The sequence below is a fragment of the Macaca fascicularis genome, chromosome 3, assembly GCF_037993035.2.
Source record: "Macaca fascicularis isolate 582-1 chromosome 3, T2T-MFA8v1.1".
Taxonomy (NCBI): domain Eukaryota; kingdom Metazoa; phylum Chordata; class Mammalia; order Primates; family Cercopithecidae; genus Macaca; species Macaca fascicularis.
This window is the reverse complement of record NC_088377.1, coordinates 20,931,895-20,952,629: the sequence shown is the minus strand read 5'-3', so window position 1 is coordinate 20,952,629 and position 20,735 is coordinate 20,931,895. Positions and strand designations below refer to the sequence as shown.

At 38.8% G+C, this 20,735-nt stretch overlaps 1 protein-coding gene across 6 annotated transcripts in view; it reads right to left on the bottom strand.

The window, feature by feature from the left end:
* Nucleotides 1–20,735, bottom strand: part of APP (amyloid beta precursor protein) — a 287,131-nt gene that overhangs the window by 199,018 nt on the left and 67,378 nt on the right. For all 6 annotated transcript variants that reach the window (XM_005548883.4, XM_005548884.4, XM_005548885.4 and 3 more), the window contains exon 3: nucleotides 5,975–6,104. In XM_005548883.4, the coding sequence (XP_005548940.2) occupies nucleotides 5,975–6,104 (130 nt within the window). The remainder of the gene's footprint in view (nucleotides 1–5,974; nucleotides 6,105–20,735) is intronic.

Sequence of the window (20,735 nt, the reverse complement as noted above, 5' to 3'; positions counted from 1 at the left end):
CCAGGATGTTTATCACAGCATCACTTATAACAACTATTACACCACCACAAAATAAAGAAAACCACCTAAATAACCATAAATAAAGAGTAAACACATTACGGTGTCTGGTGTGATGCTACATTAAAAATTATGCTCTCCAAGAATATTTAATTTCACAGATAGGGTATTCTAAAAATGTTAGGTGAAAAAAGCAAGTCACAAAACAGGAAACAATTATATAACACTAAAAACAAAAGCAAAACATATATGAAAAGAATGTAGACTGCAAGGAAGCCAAATGGTTTTGATTATTTTTAGCTAGTGGTTACATTTTCACAACTTTGTACACTGAATATATATTACTTTTGTAATCAGAGAAATTTCTTTTGAGCACATATTTGCAATTCATAGCATGTACTACAAATGAGATGTCCATTAGCCTTGCTATTCATTTTTCAAAGCAATTACTAACAAGCCTTGGGACAATATCATGACAAATAAGTTGGGTTTCTTTTTCTCACCTGTCATCTAGGACCTTCACAGATAGCTAAATTCTGTGCTTCAAGAAAATATCAGCGAAGCCCACTCATAAGCCATAACAGCAGTTTTTCAAAAGTTATTGTTTCTTTTCAATGTCTCCTGTTACTTAATGACACCTGAATACAACTCCAGTAAAGAAGACAAAACTGAAGATGTAATGAAGTATAAATCACCCATACTATTACAGCTCTTATCAATCAAAACATTCGTTGTTAAAAGTCCCAGAAAGAGGACACAATACCAGGTACAATAATTAAAATGAAAAGCAACAAAATTGGAAATGGAGCCAAGAAACACCACTACGCTTCTTTCTTTTCAAAATGTGACTCTTAAAAAAGTCAGTCTTCTCAACTCATCCCCTGTCCTGAGTTTTAGAAAGCAAATCAAGCAGGAGCCAATGCGATTGAGGCCACTGTGGAACTTGGGACAGGGCCAAGGAAGTGCGGCAGTGAGTCACGGAGGATGACCTATCTAGAAGGACACCATTTTTATAGGTGTTCTTGCTTAATCAAATGGAAGACGGCTTCACTTTCTAAGTCTTCCTCACCCAGAAGGAATCTATGAGATAAATGTAAGCTCTTCCCATTCTTCCTTCTGGCCTATGTGGCTGCCATATGCAATTTTGGAGGGAAAAAAAGTAAGGAAGATCACGAATCTTCCTGAAGAATTAGTGATGATTAACGCTGCTTAAATATTGTTGAAGATCGTATGAACGAACATATTTTCTTTTAATTTGGCAGCGTGGTGTTTTTAAAACTAAAGTGTATTTTCCCATACTGTATGTATAAAGCTCATAAAGTACAACTACCAAGAGATAAAACAAATTAATGATCATTCTGTGTCGACTTTCAAGTCTTTCTACTTTTCTCTATTACCATTCGATGGTACTACACACAGATACAAAATTGTATGTACTGATTTCATAGTCTATCTTTTGCTGATGATAAAAGCTACTCATTTATCATTCAAATCCATAGAAAAGGGCTTAAATAAAATCAAAATCACCTGTAATCCCACTGTTTGGAGATAAACACTGGTAAGATTTCTTTTCTTGACATGTTTTCTTTTACTTAGTTGAGAATCAGGCTGCATATACTGGTCTTGAAGCATGATTAACGTGGACCATTCACAGGTCCCATGGGAAGGCCACATATAAAGGAGTCTGATGTCTCTCCAAGGATGGCTGATTAGCCTTCCCTGATGAAGAAATACCCAGCAATTCTGGTCATTCCTTATGAGACCATGATGTAAACAATCAAGAACATTCAAGAATTTGCATCCTTCTTGTGTGCAGAGGCTGGGCTCATTAAATAATGAGAATGATGAAGTACCATTCTCATCACAGTGCATGTATAGCCCCTGCACATGCATCTCCCACGACTTCAGAATTAGTAGGATTTACACAGAGCAGGTCGGTGGGGACAGGAGGCACCATGGGCACCAATTCTCTAGCACACTGGATTACATGCAGGGATTTACAAGATCCTTAAAGTCTACAATAAAAATGTTTTTCCGTCCTCACCTCCATTTTTAAAGTTTGGTGAACTCTCATGTGACATTTCTAACTACTGCGTTGTATTGATGTGTCTCAAGAAAATTGTTGTTTACATAAATTCAAAGAACTACCCTGGTATGTCAGAGTATTCAAATACATCCTTTCCATGCGAAAGAAGATAGCTGAGATAACTGGTAAAAGGCAGCCAAGAAACCTAGAAAACAAGGCATGCTTTTCCTAAAATTGTTTTAAAACAATAAAATTCAAAATTAACATGAACTGAATACCTTTCTCATTCGACCATATCTGATTAGATTTCTGGTCATTACTACTTACATATCTGCAAAGTCTTAATTACAAAATGAAACAGAATGACATTTAAGGTAAAATTCTGTAACTTGTAATTCTTCTTTTGGATTAAGCTATTAACCTGACTTTGCCCCAATAATTCAACAGTAATTTATTTTACGCAATGTTCCTTGCCTTTGCTGGTGAAAGACAAGCACAGGAAAGTGCCAATTTCTTTTTTTTTTTTTTTTTTTTTTTTTTTTTTTTTGAGACGGAGTCTCGCTCTGTCGCCCAGGCTGGAGTGCAGTGGCCGGATCTCAGCTCACTGCAAGCTCCGCCTCCCGGGTTCACGCCATTCTCCTGCCTCAGCCTCCCGAGTAGCTGGGACTACAGGCGCCCACAACCGCGCCCGGCTAATTTTTTGTATTTTTAGTAGAGACGGGGTTTCACCGTGGTCTCGATCTCCTGACCTTGTGATCCGCCCGCCTCGGCCTCCCAAAGTGCTGGGATTACAGGCGTGAGCCACCGCGCCCGGCGAAAGTGCCAATTTCAACAGTGGATCTATTACGCCACGAACAGAAGTCATTCAAATGGAAAGGGTTGAAAGCTTTGCAAAGAAAATATTCTCCTTGAGTAACAGTAATGATGTGCTTGAATCACATGAGAGAATTAATAAAATGCTCACATGATTAAGATGAATCTTCCCCTCTGGTTGCAGAGGTACTACCAAGAGCAAAGGGTGAGATTTTTGAGAAAGCCAACTGATTCTCAAGGGAAATTAGCCACTCTATGGGAAGAAAATGGCAACAGCAACCTGACATACTTTCCCCATGCAGACAAGAAATGTAGAGCACATATGTCCAAGCAAAACATTACAGAAAAATAATCCAGTGCCACACTGGATCCTTCATCTGATAAAGAGGTTAGGAAGGCTGCGTGCAAGACATAACAAGCATTTTTCTCTCTTCAAGCTTTGTTTTGAATTTTAATACGCTTAATGTTTAAGACAATCTTATTTTGTTTGCTAGGTCAGTAAAAAAAAAAAAATACAAAAAAACAAAAAAAACCTCTTTTGTCTAAAACATGTATTTGGATACAGTCCAGAGATTTTAGAGCATACTTATGTTAATGCTGAACAGTAATTCTTTGTTAAGCAGCAATAATATGTAAGAATGTTACCTACTACTACTATAAAGTAGAAAACATATCACATGGAGATTTATCCTGTACTAGGTCATGCTTGTCTCCTTTATCAACACAGCGATAGCTGTGAGTTTCTTTTGTAGTGTTATTTATTGTCTCTAATTCATAGTTAATATTTGCTTTAAAACAAATTTTTGTTTATACTGTAAAAAATACTGGACCAATAATCAAGAGATCTTGGACTGTAGTGCTGACTGCAGTACTGACTCTCCCATTTATTTGCTGTGAGTTACAGCAAGAGATTCAACCTCTCTGGATCTCGGTAGCTGTATAGCCTGTGAAGAGAGACTAAGAACCAACACTGCCTGCCTATTAAGTGCAAGTAAAATGGACATGAGTTGCACGTACGTACTTATGTTACCTATGTTACCCCTATTGAAAAGCCTGTTTTTCAATTCCTTTTCCGGAAAGACAAGGCATAGTCTGCCTACTCTACCAGGTTATTTTATAAACTCTGTATAAAACTCTGGATTTGAGATCTTTGGAAAATTTGCCACTACCTAAGAAAAAAGCAGTGCCTATATTCCTTAATTCTAATCTAAGGTTAATAACAAAGTAAGAGACAACATATGCTCTACTTGTCATATGAGGGTCTAATTTCAGGTCCAATGGAAAAGGACCAGTGATTCATAAAATGAGAAAATATGGTAAAATGATTCGAACAGGCCAAGTACCTACAGGAAATAGCTAATGATTATCTAGTCCCGTAGTAGTCAAGAACAGTTAGTGTCAACATGCTCATTTCACATCAGACACTACACCAGAACGGGGAAATTTGCTTAACATGTCGCAAGTGACCCATCTTCTTGAATTATGTACCTCCACATCAAAGGAGTCCAGAATCTGTTCGGAGGATGAAAGAGAAATCTGATAATGGCTGATGGCAAAGCCTTGGCAGGAATAAACTCCTTCCCAGAGAAAATTATTTTATGGGCTTCTCTCCATTTCTCCTTGCCAGTCTCCAGCCTGTGCATCACAGCTCTGTAATTATTTGTTAGTGGAATGATACATTTTCAAGTGGTTCTCTTTCCATAATGGTTAAAAACATAAGGTGAGGACAGGTCATTAACTTTACTATCAAATAGGTGTTTGTTAGATGAGATTAATTATTTAAAACCACATTTCTTAGGCTGTTGTTTCACTAAATGGTACATAGTACAGTGTATCACAACAAATACGAATATTTGGACAGTCTCTGTGTAATTATAATATTATAAAATCTTCTGACTTGATATTGAGATCTGAGGACACTTTTTATATTTTTATTACTTGTACTGTTTGTTCACTTGGAGGTTTTTTGTTTGTTTTTGTTTTTTAAGGAAACTCTTGAATTATCAAATGTTTAAGAATCTAGTTTTCTACACTCTCTTCATCAATCACATTGTGAATAAATTACATTGTAAGTAAATTCACCAGGTGAAATCTTCATTCTAACGCCCAGTGTTTTCATTTTATGTCTCAAATTATGCACATGAATGAACAGCAATCAATATGCTCTTATGACATTCATTTTTGACCACATATTACAAAGATTTCCAGAATCTTCAGCAATTATCCTTACTTTCTAGGTTTGCTGTTGGATTTTCTTTGAAATATTCCTTTTAACTTTTATAAGAAGTCATCAGAATGCACATCAATATTCGTCCACAATCTCCACAGACAATCTCTATATCCTTATTTACAACCTGCCTACTGACGAATACACTTGTGGAAAATATCTAGATGTAAGATATCAGAGCAAAGAACTTGATTTCTGCAATGACTGGTCACACAAAAACAACAACTAGGAACAGACTAATAACCAAGTTAGATTAAATATGGAGAATGACAGTTTCCAGAGGAAAAGAGCACGATACCACATAAAACTACTCAATTTTTAAAAATAAAAGGTTGAAGTAAATTTGAGGTTTGGGACCAAACAAACATTAAACATTAGTGATCAAAGTGTTTCCTCCAGTTTGATGTAAGCAGAAAAAAAGCCTTCTCAATTCCAATTCCTCTACTATCACCAAATAAGAGGAGTAGTTGTTGTAAAAAAGTTTTTTTTTCTTTTTTAGAAATTAGCAAAATGCTTCAGCTTCACATTAGATTCTTTCTTCTAGAAAGTCTATGTGAAGAAACACACAAGGCCCCAGTTCATGAGAATCATCTATGGGATACGGTAAAATAAGAATTCCTGGATCCACTACTATGGGCATTTTTCATTCAGGAGTCCTGGGACTGGCTCAGGAATTTGTAATTTCAATCAACATCCTGGATAAATTCATTCTGAGGCAGAGAACTCAAAAATACTGCTCCTGGAGTGTCAGTGCACAGACTGGAACTGCAAGAGTCCAAACCACAGTACAACACAGAGTGGCGACGTGCTGAAGAACAAGTCTGTGTGCGTGAGCTACCAGGAGCATCCTCTTTTTCCTCCCTACAGACCAGGCCCCCAGTCAACACCAGCTCCACGGCCGGCCGGCTCACCTAAGCAGCGGTAGGGAATCACAAAGTGGGGATGGGTCTTGCACTGCTTGCGGCCCCGCTTGCACCAGTTCTGGATGGTCACTGGTTGGTTGGCTTCTACCACATTGGTGATCTGCAGTTCAGGGTAGACCTGGGAGAGCACACAAAAAGAATCAATTGTTATTTGAGGCAGGGGCTGGCATGTACAAGCATCTAATGAGCCTCCACTGTAAGATACAGGTGGAGCGTCCCTTATCCAAAATGCTTGGGACCAGAAGTGCTTTCAAGGTCTCCAACTTTTTCCGATTTTGGAACATCTGCACTATATACTTACTGGTTGAGCATCTCAAATCTGAAAAGTCCAAAATCCAAAATACTGCAATGAGCATTTCCTTTAAGCATCATGTTGGCACTCAAAAAGTTTTGGATTTTTGAGCATTTCAGACTCTGGATTTTTAAATTTGGGATACTCAACTTGTACTGCTATTCCCTAACAGTCAAGCCTGCTCTACTTCTGACCAAGCTAAAAAAAAACCAGTAGAAAGAAAAAGATGCAAATAACAAGCATCGAGCCATTCCATTCAAAATATTTATCAATGCAACTTTTAATTTATTGCCCTCATTTAGACGGAAAATATTTTCTCAGGGGAGCTCAAATAGAAACAAGAGGGGGAAAGGAGGATTCTTACAAGCATGGGGTGATTTTTGGTGTGAAATAAATTGGTGTGGGGTAATAGTCTGTAATGTTCTAAATAAATGTTACAATAGATATGGCTGGGGATATTATCTTTACTTAAATTCAACCTCCCCCTAGATCTCACTAATCAGACAAACATTTTACAGAATATGACACACAGAAAGCTTTCTATATAAAAATTCTCCTCTTATTCCAAGTAACTTACATGAATATAATTTATCAAAAATTTATCAAGGGTGTCATTTAGATAAATTCATGAATTCTCTTTGCTCCTATAACTAACTACAGTCCCTTGCTTTGATTACTGTTGTGAATAAATCATGGTGTTTACTGAGCACTTAGAATGAAATGTGAAACTCGATTAAATCATATTTGTGAAATGTCAAACCACTTCTATTTATTAATGAGATTTGAAAGAAAAACACAAACACAAACATCTATTTCTACAATGTGCATTCCCTTGCATAAATCTTGCATTTCACCAGGGTGGCTGTTTTGCCAAATAAATAACAATGAATAAAGAGATCTGATGGTATAAGCAAGGGCATGATTAGAATGCTGGGCCATGCAATCTGAAGTGGCAAATGTGAGAATATGAGGGGAATTAGACACAGGTAAAAGGTGGTAGGACCAGCGGAGTCTGGGTCCACTGATCACACTCCAGGGGCTAAAGAATGTGTGGCGTACATGACTGGAGAAAGTGAGGTGGTAATAAGTAGTACTTGCAGAGTCAGATAATTGAAATTAAAATTTTGGAGTTGTAGTTATTGGTCATTGCAAGGAGTATAATATGACCATTGTAAGCAACAGGTGATGGAGAATGATGAAAACAATGTGATTGGAGGGGTGAGAATCATGAACTGACAAACTGGAATATTGGGAGGATCACTGAGATCAATATTAGGATCACTTAAGAATCAGCAAATGAGTGGCTACACTGGATGACAGCAAGGAAGGAGCTAAAATCTTCAAAGTCTGAGTGGTGAACGTCGATGAGGTAGAAAGAGGTCTGGAGATGACCAACAGGTGGAGGAGCAAAACCATCTAGTCTGAAAGCATGCACTTCACAGCTGAGGTAGGGGAGGCTTTTAGGGAAGAGAAAGGAAGAGTGGTTTGGAAACAAAAATGAAAAGGCAAAGAGGACATTCCCACCTGTAGGGGCAACGCTGTGAGGATTTTGAGAAAAGAACTTTGACCTGAGAAGGCTACAGGAGAAGTAGTGCCTTCCTTGGAGGGAGAGCAAGGTCTCTGAGCAAGATAATGTCCATAGAGAGTTAGACGATACACAGAAATTTGCTTATGATTGTCCATGACATTCAGAGGGCTCGGCGTGACTCAATCTTTGTTTAAAAAGTTGATATTTTGTTCATCATAGAGTTTTTTTGCAGTAATTTTGATTTTTAAAAATATCACATTAAAAATTCTTAATCTCAATTCCTGAGTGCCTTGTTTACCTTACCTTAGTCCCAGACCCCCAAAAAATCAGTTAAAAAATAAAGCACTGTGAATGGATAAATAACACGATGGGGTACACACCTAGACAATGGAATGTTATTTAGCACTGAAAGGAAATGGCCTATGAACTCATGAAAAGACGCAGAGGAACTTCACTAACATTGCTAAGTGAAAGAAGCCCATCTGAAAAGGCTCCATACTATATGACATTCTTCCCACTCTCTGACATTCTGGAAAAGGCACAACTCCAGAGATTAAAAAGATCAGTGGTTGCCAGGGGTTTGGGCAGTTGGGGGCAGGGGGAGGATGAACGGATAGAGCACAGAGGATTTTTAGGGCAGTGAAACTACTCTGTATGATACCACAGTGATAGACATATATCATTATACGTTTGTCCAAACCCAAAAAATGTATACCACCAAGACTGAACTCTCAGGGAAACTATGGCCTTTGGGTACTAATGATGTATCAATGTTGGTTCATCGATTGTAACAAATGTACCACTGTGTGGGGGATGTTGATAATAGGAGAGGCTAAGCATGTGTGGAGGTAGCAAGTCGATGGGAAGCCTTTTACTTTCTTCTCAATTTTTCTGTGAACCTAAAACTGCTCTAAAAAAACCCATCTATTTTAAAAACAAAATTTAAAAATAAGGTATCAATCAGTGTAGCGGGGGACAAATTCAGTGGTAGAGGTATATGCTATGAGAACACACAAAAAAATCTCTAAATCAGAATCCTGGGGTGGGTGTTGAGAGAGTTATTCTTGAAGCCACTGCCACAGTAGCCTAGCTCCAGAGGGATCCAGCTATTATGACTTCTCTTTATTTTCCTTTGTTAAGTATCTTAATATCTCAATGCAGGCACTTTAGATCACAGAAAATGCTCAACTGAAAAATGCCACTAAAAATTTAATATTCCCATGGCTTTTTTTCTATATAATGAAAGGTGAAGTGGCTTTTTGTACAGGAATATAATTCTCCCACCATTTTTACTTGTTTATTAGATCACAAAGCTGCAGCACTCATGAGTCATAAACTCTATGACACTTGAGAGTCCACCCTGAGGGACACGACTTTATGTGCAGTAAAGGGGTTCTAGCTGCCACTTCACTGAAATACAACCCTGCTGAGAATTTCCTCAGGAGTCACTGGTTTTCTATAAACCCAGTAGCAGGCATATTCATTCACATCATGGTTCCCTCTATACAGTTTAAAACCAACAAATTGTTTGTAGGGTACACATTGATGACCAGGAGAAAAGGATCTGTTTCTCATGTTGGTTGCATACCATCTTCAGGTTCCTGTGGTAGTAGTTGGTGCAACAGGGCAGTAACTGATTAGGTTGACTATTTCCAAGCAGGTAGAATTGCAAATTGACAAATTAAAACCCATGAAGATGGGGCTTTTCCCTAAAGACTAGTTCTAGAACTTTATACAGTGATGAGCCAAACACAGAATTTACTTCCAGTTCCCGCCATGAAATCTAGGACATGCGTGTTATTTTCTGTGCTTCAGCTTCTCTCTCTCTAACACGGACAATGACAATTTTTAATATGCAGATGGATGTGGAGATTATAAAATTTGAACCAGGCCGGGCACAGTGGTGCGCGCACCTGTAATCCCAGCACTCTGGGAGGCCGAGGCGGGCGGATCATGAGGTCAAGAGATAAAGACCATCCCGGCCAACATGGTGAAACCCTGTCTCTACTAAAAATACAAAAATTAGCTGGGTGTGGTGGCGCATGCCTGTTAATTCCCAGCTACTCGGGAGGCTGAGGCAGGAGAATTGCTTGAACCCAGGAGGTGGATGCTGCAGTGAGCTGAGATCACAACACTGCACTCCAGCCTGGTGACAGAGTAAGACTCGGTCTCAAAAACAAAACAAAACAAAACAAAACACATAAAGCCCATGCGTAGTTTTCCTACTGTACTAACTATTAAAATGGAAGCAGTAAGCCAGGCACAGTGGCTTACGCCTGTAATCCCAGCACTTTGGGAGGCCGAGGCGGGCGGATCACAAGGTCAGGAGACAGAGACCATTCTGGCTAACACAATGAAACCCCGTCTCTATAAAGATACAAAAAATTAGCCGGACGTGGTGGTAGGCGCCTGTAGTCCCAGCTACTCAGGAGGCTGAGGCAGGAGAATGGCATGAAGCCGGGAGGCGGAGCTGAGGTTTATTTAAGGGGGAGAACATCAGCAATCAAGGTAACAAAATTTCTTCTGAAGCAAAGCAAGACCCTTTAGATAAAGCAGTTGCCACAAGCACAATCAGCTCCCAGCTCAGAAAGCAAACGACGAAACAAAACAAAGAACAAAACAAACATGTTAAAATTTAAAATCCCAACAAAAATTCCCAATATCAGCCCTAGGTTTTTATTAAATAACCCCAGTAAACATCCAGAGAGGAAAAAAAGCATTTTTATGTTTACATAGATATAAAAATATTTACATTTATATAAAAATATAAATATATAGCTCATTTATATTTATAAAGATGTAACTATAGTTCATTTATATTTAAAGATATAAATATAAATATAGTTCGTCATTTTAGTCAAGAATAAAAATTTAAATAATCAGAAACACAAATGTCCTCATGGCTAGATGAAGTTCCTGATTTTTATCATAATTATACTAGTCGTCCCTTATCTACGCTTTTGCTTTCCACAGTTTCAGTCCAAAAACATTAAATGGAAAGCTCTATAAACGAGATTTATTTTTCTTTTATATTTATTTATTTTTTTGAGATGGACTCTCTCTCTGTTGTCCAGGTTGGAGTGCATTGGCGCAATCTCGGCTCACTGTAACCTCTGCCTCCCAGGTTCAAGCGATTCTCCTGCCTCAGCCTCCTGAGTAGCTGGGACTACAGGTGCGCGCCACCACACCGGGTAATGTTTGTATTTTTAGTAGAGACGGGGTTTCACCATGTTGGCCAGGATGGTCTCGATTTCCTGATCTCGTGGTCCACCCGTCTCGGCCTCCCAAAGTGCTGGGATTACAGGTGTGAGCCACCGTGCCCGGCCTATATTTAATTTTAAGAAAGAGACAGAGTTGTCCTATGTTGCCCAGGCTGGTCTCAAACTCCTGGCCTCAAGAGCTCCTCCTGTCTTGGCCTCTGAAAGTGCCAGGATTACAGGCATGAGCCACCACGCCCAGCCAACAATAAGTTTTAAATTGTGTACCATTCTGAGAAGTGTGATGAAATCTCAAACCCATACGGTCCAGAAAGTGAATCATCCCTTTGTCCAGCGTCACCATGCTGTACACGCTACCTGCCCATCGGTCACTTGATCATAGTGCTTGTGTTAAAGTAACTCTTATTTGACTTAATAACGGCCCCAAAGCACAAGAGTAGTGATGGTAGCAGAGTGTCATAATTGCTCTATTTTATTATGAGTTGTTGTGAATCACTTACTGTGCCTAATTTGTGAATCCAACTTTATCACAGGTATGTACACATAGGAAAAAACATAGTATACATTGGGTTTCGTACCATCCAAGGTTTCGGGAATTCACTGGGGGTCTTGGAAGGTATCCTCTGCAGAGACAGGAGGACTACTATAATTATAAGCATTGGTTCAGTGTTTTAATATTTTCTTTGCAGCATCTTGAATCTTACATAGTAAATAAAGATAGAAGTTCCTTAAGCTGTTTAATTTGCATGTGTTTTTCAAAACATACATGTATTGCTAACATGACAAGCAGTGCAAACAATTTGCTAATACAGCACACATTAGCAAATCCCAACTCTCATACTCCCCTTCTTTTCTAAAATGTTTCTTATGTGAAACCCAATTCCGACTATTTTCTTGATTTTCCTTTTTAAAAAAGGACTTGAGATACTTATACTTAAAGCAGAAGCAAACCCAGCTCTCTGTCAGCTAGTAGAAAAATAAGCTGTCCTCAATTCCTACAAATTTTCCTAAATTATAGCCACACAGAACATTTGTTGTATAAATACATACACTGTGTTCCAAACACACTCTTACCTAAGATCCCTTAGACTACACTTCAAATGCCTAAGCCCATTAGGGTCCCCCCACACGGACAAACCTCCTCTGCTCGCAGTGAAATAATGCTAACCCCTCTTAGGGAATGTTTTCTGGTATTTATCAGTGTACCTCACATTGCTATTAAGTACGTATCTGTACTGCCTGCCTGGTGAAAAGCTTTCCTCAAGGGCAGGAAACATAATGTGACATGCTATAGCCTCCCCGTGGAGCTCCACATCCATCATCTTTGGCTTTCAGACTATCAGGAGGCTGCTGACCCCCAACTCCTTTTATGTGGTGCTCCCACCCTCAGCTCTCTGAAGGAGGACTCATTAGTGACTGTATTTCAACTCTGCAGTGCCATCCCTATACTTCATGAGAGCCCAAGAAAACCAAACTGTACATAGCATTCTCTTCCTCAAGGGCTTTCATGAACACACAAAGGCTGCTGCTAGATAAGGAAGAAATTTGACTGGAGGTGAGGGTAAGTCTGAGCCACAGGTGGCATGTCAACACCCATGGGTGCATGGTGGCTTGCGCCTATAGTCCCAGCTACTCGGGAGGCTGAGGTGGGAGGACAGCTTGAGCGAGGAAGTCGAGGCTGCAGTGAACCGTGACCACATCACTGCACTCCAGTCTGGGCAACAGAGTGAGACCCTGCCTCAAAAACAAAAACAAAAAACAAAACATAACAAAAAAACAAAGAAAACCCCCCAAAAAACCATGGGTGGACTCAAACTAGGCATCTGGAAGAAGCAGTTAGTCCAGGAAAGGAAAGCAGGGAAATACCCAGAGAGACAAGGGAAGATGAGAAACAGACATGACTGGATCTAGCAGACAGGATCTGACAGGGCCTGCCTGTGCCCTCTAACTCTTGTGAGTCTTGGGATGTGCATTTGGATTCCAGGAGATGCCTTGTCCCCTTCAGTAAGCCCTATTTCTAAACATAAGCTACTTTAGTGGTTTTATGCTCCTTCCAACTGAACAAAAGCCAAGACAAAGGCCTGGCTTGCATAACTAATTCCCACCACATGATCCCCTCAATCTCTGTGTGCAGAGCATTCTATCTTACCGCTGCATCCTCCACTTTCCTTGATCACTTTATCTGATCCCTGAGCACTTTCTACCTCCTACTCTGCTGATGGGCTGTCTGTCCTATTAGAATACACACTCCTTGAAGGCAGGGACAATATGATTCATCTGGTGTTCCCTCAACAGTGGCCAACCCTGGGATAGCACAGTAAGTGTCTGATAAGCATTTAATTAATATTCCTGGTTAAGGTCAGAATCCATTCAATCAGGGACTTTCAGAATATATTAAGTTCCCTTTGGGTATTATAAACCTATCTCTTAAATAAGATATTCTAAATAGTTGTTGGATTATGGGCTTTTGAGGAAAATAAGTATCTCAATGCCTTTCAATATTGTTCTTCCAAGCAGATATGACAGCTTATACAAATCATAGCATCTGCTATAAGCAGCAGTAGATTACTGTAAATAGGCACTCAGCTGAGGAAGACATTTAGGAAGAGTGACAAGTTTAGCTCTCACTTGGGCTAATGGGGCCCATTCAGTTAGTACAGGAATCTGAAAAGCAGCCTACCTACCTGGTCATACAGTCATGTTTTATCACTGAAAGTGAATGTGTCAGTACATGAAATAATTTTAAGAGTGCATAAGAAATTCCAAAGACTAACAACCAGGAAAGAAGGAGAACAGAGACAATCTTAGATCCATATTAAAAGCTTATCATTGGTAGCCTAAGTACTTTTGTCTACTGAAGAAATAGCTTAAAACCTGGTCACCATCAGAATGTGTTGTTCCACATTTTAAAAATCTGAAGTCTCTCTTCTCACTATCTCTCCAAGTTGGAAATGTATTGATCTCAGACAAGATGACATTTAAGTTGCTAAATACGTAAAGCAAGAAAAGACATTGATATTTAAGAAAGCCAAGAAGATAAATATATATATTTAAAAAAACTTCGTAAAGACGTATGTTGTCAGAGTCCTACAGAAACTCTGTCTCTATTCCCAATATTAAGGGCAAATGGAGAACCTAAAAATCCCTTTTGTAAACAGGCCACCTAAGACAGGTGATTAATGCTGAAAGTCTGAATTATGATCAAAAGTATTTTAAAAACACAAAATCAAATGTGGCTAACAAAAGACTGCAAACAAAGTTAATGAACAGAGTAAACAGAATTGGAAATTGTTACTAATTCTGAAAACAGTTTGTCCACTTTTTTATTTAGTCATTCAATTATTAAATTCACCTTTGACCAAATTCTCAAACACATTTCTTTTTGAAAACACTAAAAATTATGTGGTACTAGTAAGATGTTTTAAATATATTAGCAAAACATCAATTAGTAACATGTGATGCTTTAGCACATCTTAATTTACAGACTTTACAGGTCACTAGAAGAGATGAGCAACAAACCCGCATGTGTTTTGCCAGGATTGCTGGAGAACCTGAACAGTTAAGATAAAAACCTTGCATTCCAGACTGACTCAGGAACAAGAGTGACTATTTGATCATTACTGCAATTGAGTGACAGGTGGATGGGAGGGTTCATTTTACTCTTCTTTCTACTTGTACATATGCTTGCAATTTTGCATTTAAAGCACTGAAAATTTAAATAAATAAATGTAGTCCAGAGGAAACAGCCAGTTTTCTAAATTTATAACTGCATGTGTAAAAGGAAAAAAAAAACCCAAGATCCAAATTGTGCCTGCATGACTGCAGCTAGCATATATGAATATATACATGAAACAGAGAATCAAATGCTCTATAGAAAAATGTTTCAGAGATAGCCTATCTTGTATATTTCCATCTTCTCAAAGCTTTTCCATGCCAGTCCCTTTTTCAAAGAACATATCCAAGAAGAAAGTAAGAAAAATGTCATAACTGAGGGTTTCCTAAGTACCAGACATCATTGCAAATGTTTTATGTGTAGCACATCATAATCCTGAGTTAGAAATCGCTCCATTTTATGCAAGATGAAACTAGAACAACTAAAATAGATGCCATTTCTAAGCATTCAAAGAGTACATTAATTATAAATTTTAAACTACTCAGACTTAGGCATATAAACCAAGACAAAGCAAGTCCTAGACAATATATACTTCTGTTTCTGGATTTCAATGACATTCTTTAAATTTTCCTGGAATACAAAGAAATATCACATCTTAAACTGTTCTCAACAAAAATTATTTTATTAATGAGGAATAGTGAAAACAGAATCTCTAATTTAATTGAGAAAGAGAATTGGAAAATGAAAACGTTCTCTGTTTGCAACTTAATGAGGCGCTGAGAGCCGGCGTGCAGCTGATGAAACGCTACCGCAATAACGGGAGGCATCAGCGTGCTATGTTTCCAAATGATGGCCTTATGTAAAAGCAAAGGCGGTAAAATGCTGCAGGGCGTTAGCCTATTTCCCAATAATTTGGCCAAACTCTGCTTCTGACATTCTAAATAAATATATTGCTATATCCACACTTTCATACTCAGAGTTGGAAAATACTGTCAAAGAACCTTGTTTGATAGACAAGCTATTCTAATTTCAAAGTGTTGAATGAAAAACAAATTGGGGTGGGGGGGAAGAGATGGGAGAGAAATCAAAATAAATAGGACAGGACACAAATGTGAAAACATGAGCAGATGTGTACACATAGCCTAGATTCTCCTATTCTCTCTCTCTCAACATAGAGCTAATTTTCTTATTTTAAAATATCCAAACTGGCTTCAACTTTTTTAGCCCTAGAAGAAATCCTATGGTCAGTAAAGCAATCCTTACATTTATACAGACCAGAAGTGCATAAAATATATCCACACTCATGTATAAACAGCCTGATCCCTCTATTCAAAAACTGTCTCATTTAATATGAATTTGAGATCTTTCAAATTCCAAAACCACAATGTATACGTGCCTATGATTTGTCAATTTTCAGCCTACAAGGGTGAAGGGTGCCCATAGCAAAGTAATGACGGTCAAGAATGTACCAGGCCTTCTACCACAGGATAATGTATATAGTACACCTTCCAACTTGCTAAGATTAAAAGACCACCTCTGTTATTTGCTTTTTATTTAATTTTAATTTCATACAACTGTAGAATGGAAAAAGAAAGGTTGAGAAACAATTCTTGTCTGGGAATCCCATGTTCAGTTACATATTTTAGAGGAGAAAGTTGGGCAAAGGAAATGGTTTTGCTCAACTCATCTAACAGGTGGTTTTCGCTTTGTGCAGGCACCTCTGTGCTTGTTTGCTGATCCTGTTAATCTACAGACAAAGTAACTGTTCACTTAAAGCCAGAAGGTTAAAGAGGCAGAGAACAGATAATGTTAAACGGTGGAAAAGAAAACAGGAGAAAGAGAATATACCCATAAACCAATAAAAGAGATAAACAAAGCCACATTCACCTGTCTACCTGTCCCAATTGGAAATCTCTGCCTGCATTTGGGGCTTAACCTGTTCCAAGTTACCTCCAGAGACCTGCTCCGCAGAGTAAGTTACCAGAAACATCAACACTTTCAGGAAGCCCCCAGTCCCCAGCTCCAAGAAGTGCTCTGCATGCTATTAATAGGAATACAGAGGCTAGAAGAGCCGTTTTAACTTCTCTCTCTTTTCTTTTCTTTTTTTTTTTTTTGAGATGGAGTCTCACTCTGTCTCCAGGCTGGAGGGCAGTGGCGTGATCTTGGCCCACTGCAGTCTCGGCCTCCAAGTTGAAGCATTTCTCCTGCCTCAGCCTCCCGAGTACCTGGGACTACAGGCGTGCACCACCATGCCCAGCTAATTTTTGTATTTTTAGTAGAGACAGGGTTTCACCATGTTGGCCAGGATGGTCTCGATCTCTTGATCTCCTGATCCGCCCGACTCATCCTCCCAAAGTGCTAGGATTACAGGTGTGAGCCACTGCACCCGGCCCAAGTTCTCTCTTTAAAAGACGAAGAATAGTATGGGGACTCATCCAATTTCTTGCTTAACTGATAATAACTTTTACAACACTTGCCTGTGTGTTTCTATCATAAAGTGAGGATATGGTTTAAGACTGAGGACACAGTCTGAAAACTGAACAGGCAGCCTTCCTGGACAGCTCAGGTGACAAAGACCAATGATGCCCTTAATACGGCACCTCTGGGTATCATGAATGAGGGGATGGACAGGATGATTTCCCACAACGCTTTTCACACTATTATTTTGTAATCTGAATTCCTTCTCTCCCCAATCTAACCTACTCTTAGAAACTAGCTAATTTTTCTAAAAGTGTCTTGACCAGAAAGCATTCATGCTAAATATCTGCCAATGCTTCTACTTATCTCCAGAATAAGACCCTCTAATTTGCAACCTCATTCTCCCTTTCCAATTTTCTAAATTGTCTTCACAATTTAATTGTATTAATAGATTCATAAGGTCCTTATGGGCCAAGAATGGTATCCCGACACTCAACAACACCTGACACAAAAACCGAACCGTGCCCAATAAATATAGACTAAATTTGCCTGTATTAAAGTTAGGAAGAAATAGATTCTTGGGATGTAGAATTGAAGTATACTTCTTTTATTCTTCTCAAATCCCAAAGCCTTTGGTTTAAATAAAACTATGTTTTTTAAAAACTTCATTTCATCCCAAGGAAACAGGACAATAAAATCTAACAATTTTAATTTTTAGCCCCTGGTTTTAGAATATGTTTCAAGGGGAATATTATTTTTGTTTTGTTCTATTTATAAATTCCTCAGGCCAAAATTATGGTACTATAAGAGTTTATTAAAGCAAGTGGCCACTTTATGCTGTTAAATGATGAATAACTGCCAGGCACAGTGGTTCGCACCTGTAATTGCAGCACTTTGGGAGGCCAAGGCAGGTGGATCACTTGAGGTCAGGAGTTCGAGACCAGCGTGGCCAACATGGTGAAATCCCATCTCTAGTAAAAATACAAAAATTAGCTGAGAATGGTGGTGGGCGCCTATAATCTCAGCTACTTGGGAGGCTGAGGCACGAGAATCGCTTGAGTCCAGGAGACAAATATTGCAGTGAGCCAAGATTGTGCCACTGCACTTCAGCCTGGTTGATGGAGTGGGACTCTGTCTTAAAAAAAAAAAAAAGATAAATAATTGACGTAGTCGTATTTGAGTTGTTTCCATAATGCTACAAGAGACACTTTTTGCTTCTAGTATAGAACAGAGGAAAAGCACTGTTTTCTATCAAAGAATGCCAAAAGAAAATAACTCGACACTCTGCCGTGGTCATCTATGATTCACACAAACTACCCTAAACACTAAATAAAAAGAACAATATAAGGATCCTGCATGCTTAATTGCTTAATGTGTTCAGAAGCATACTTTGTAATATTACAACCAAATATTTTAAGTCATACTATGGATTTATGACTTTACTATTGAGTTATCATGGCCTTTGCATTTGAAGTGGATAAAAATAAACTGAAGGCAAATCTGGACTATGGGCCAACATTCCGCTAACTCTGGCCTAAACATGTCTTTAGAATTCTGACGACGGAAGGCTGGGCGCAGTGGCTCATGCCTGTAATCCCAGCACTTTGGGAGGCCAAGGCAGGTAAATCACTAGAGTTCAAGACCAGCCTAGCCAACATGGTAAAACCCCATCTCTACCAAAATACAAAAATTAGCCACATGTGGTAGTGTGCACCTGTAATCCCAGTTACTCAGGAGGCTGAGGCATGAGAATCACTTGAACCCAGGAGGCAGAGGTTGGAGTGGGCTGAGATCATGCCACTGCACTCCAGCCTGGGCAACGGAGTGAGATTCTGTCAAAAAAAAAAAAAAAAAAAAAGAAAAGAAAAAGAAAAAAAAAGAATTCTATCAATGGAAAGAAATGGTCTCTGCAAAAGGAAAGTACAGGCTCCATTTTATGGGAGGCTCTCTCAGCATAAGCTGGATACAGAACTCCTACCCATACCGTTCCAATTTCTGTGCCAGAAACCGACCATGCACAAGCATTTACCTAATGATGACTTAGCGTGCTGTAGGTCAGAGCTAAGTGTTGGAAAAAATCCATTGTAAGGCATGATCCCTAGAAATGTTAATTCTCACAACACTTTGGGTCTGTAGGGCTTTTGCCTACAGAAGCCACAGTAGGTCTCGGTCTTAGCTCAAAATGCTGCCTTACTGTGAATGACTTAAAACAACAACAATGTCTTTTGTCACAGCTCTGGAAGCAACCAAGGTGCCAGCATGACCAAGTTCTGGTGAGGCCGCTCTTCCTTCCTTGCAGATAGCCACCTCCTCGCTGTGTCCTCGTGTGACTTCTTCTTTGTTTGAGCAGGGAGAAAAAGGCAAGCTCTTTGGTATCTTTTCTTATAAGGGCAATAGTTCCATCACCAGGGCACATACGACCTCATCTAACAATTATCACCTCCCAAAGGTATCATCTCCAAATACCATCATGCCTGGGGTTAGAGTTTCAATATCCAAATTTTGGGGGAACACATTCATCCCATAACATACTTGAAAAAAAAGGGGGGGGAAATCTCAAATGGTGCTAACACAAAATATTTTTTAAAAGCATTGAAAGGCAGGTATTTGAATGATGACTAGGCAGAGGCAAAACTATTATGATTGGGAAAGAGGAAAGAATACACTAGCACAAAGAATTTGGAAGACTTGGGATTAAACAAAGACTCAATTTAAACCATAAGATCCAAGTTATCTTCTCAATCAAACTTTACAAGGGTTTATAACCAAGAGCAAAGATAAAAGACTGTGTTTTTACTTTTTCTCTTGAATCTTGCTCTTGACCAAAAACTGGATCAAATAAATCAAGGGCAAAAAAACTCACTATGAATAACAACAAAACAACCCAGTAACACAAAATACAAATTCAGAAAAGCATGAGATTATGAAAGGAGCACAGTAGATAATTCACAGTCGAAGAATGTATTTATCATCATGTTAAGCTAAGCACCAACATGTATAATGCAAAGCAATCCTTTGGAAAAGCTAATTAAACAAGTGAGTTAAACTGGTGAGCAGACAGTCAAAATGACGTGACAGTGATGAGTTCTGTTGGTTTTGTTCTATCCTAGGACCAGACTGCTAACAGCCACCTCAGACTTAGCCAGCTAGCTATCTCTAAAATATTTTGGTCACGAGAGACACAAAGTGAGAAGAGAAAGTAAAAAATTCATCCACCACTACTGGGAGAAAAACAAATTGTTAAATGAGTAGCTCTGTTAATGAACTAATGGTTTCCACGCATTTTTTTCATAAAAAAAGGAAGAATTTTCCCAATGACAGATATCAGAATACCGTGAATTTTCATGGTGCTGAATCAAACACCCGTCAATCAGGAATTCTATACCTAACGCAGCAATTTTCAATAATAAGAAAACATTGTTCAACAATAAGAATGATTAAGATGAAACTCATCCAACAAAAGGGAATCAAAATATTAATAAAATACAGGGTTTGAGATGATCTGATGAAAAGACTAGCTGTAAACAGTGAGTCCAGTTACAGACAGACCCTATGAATGAGAATTATGGCAACAGAGGAGATGGTAAGATTATAACTTTGAAAATATAAAAATAATACAACTTATAAAACCCGTGAGAAAGAAACATGGTAACATTGTGAGAGTATTCTTTTCCTTGTCA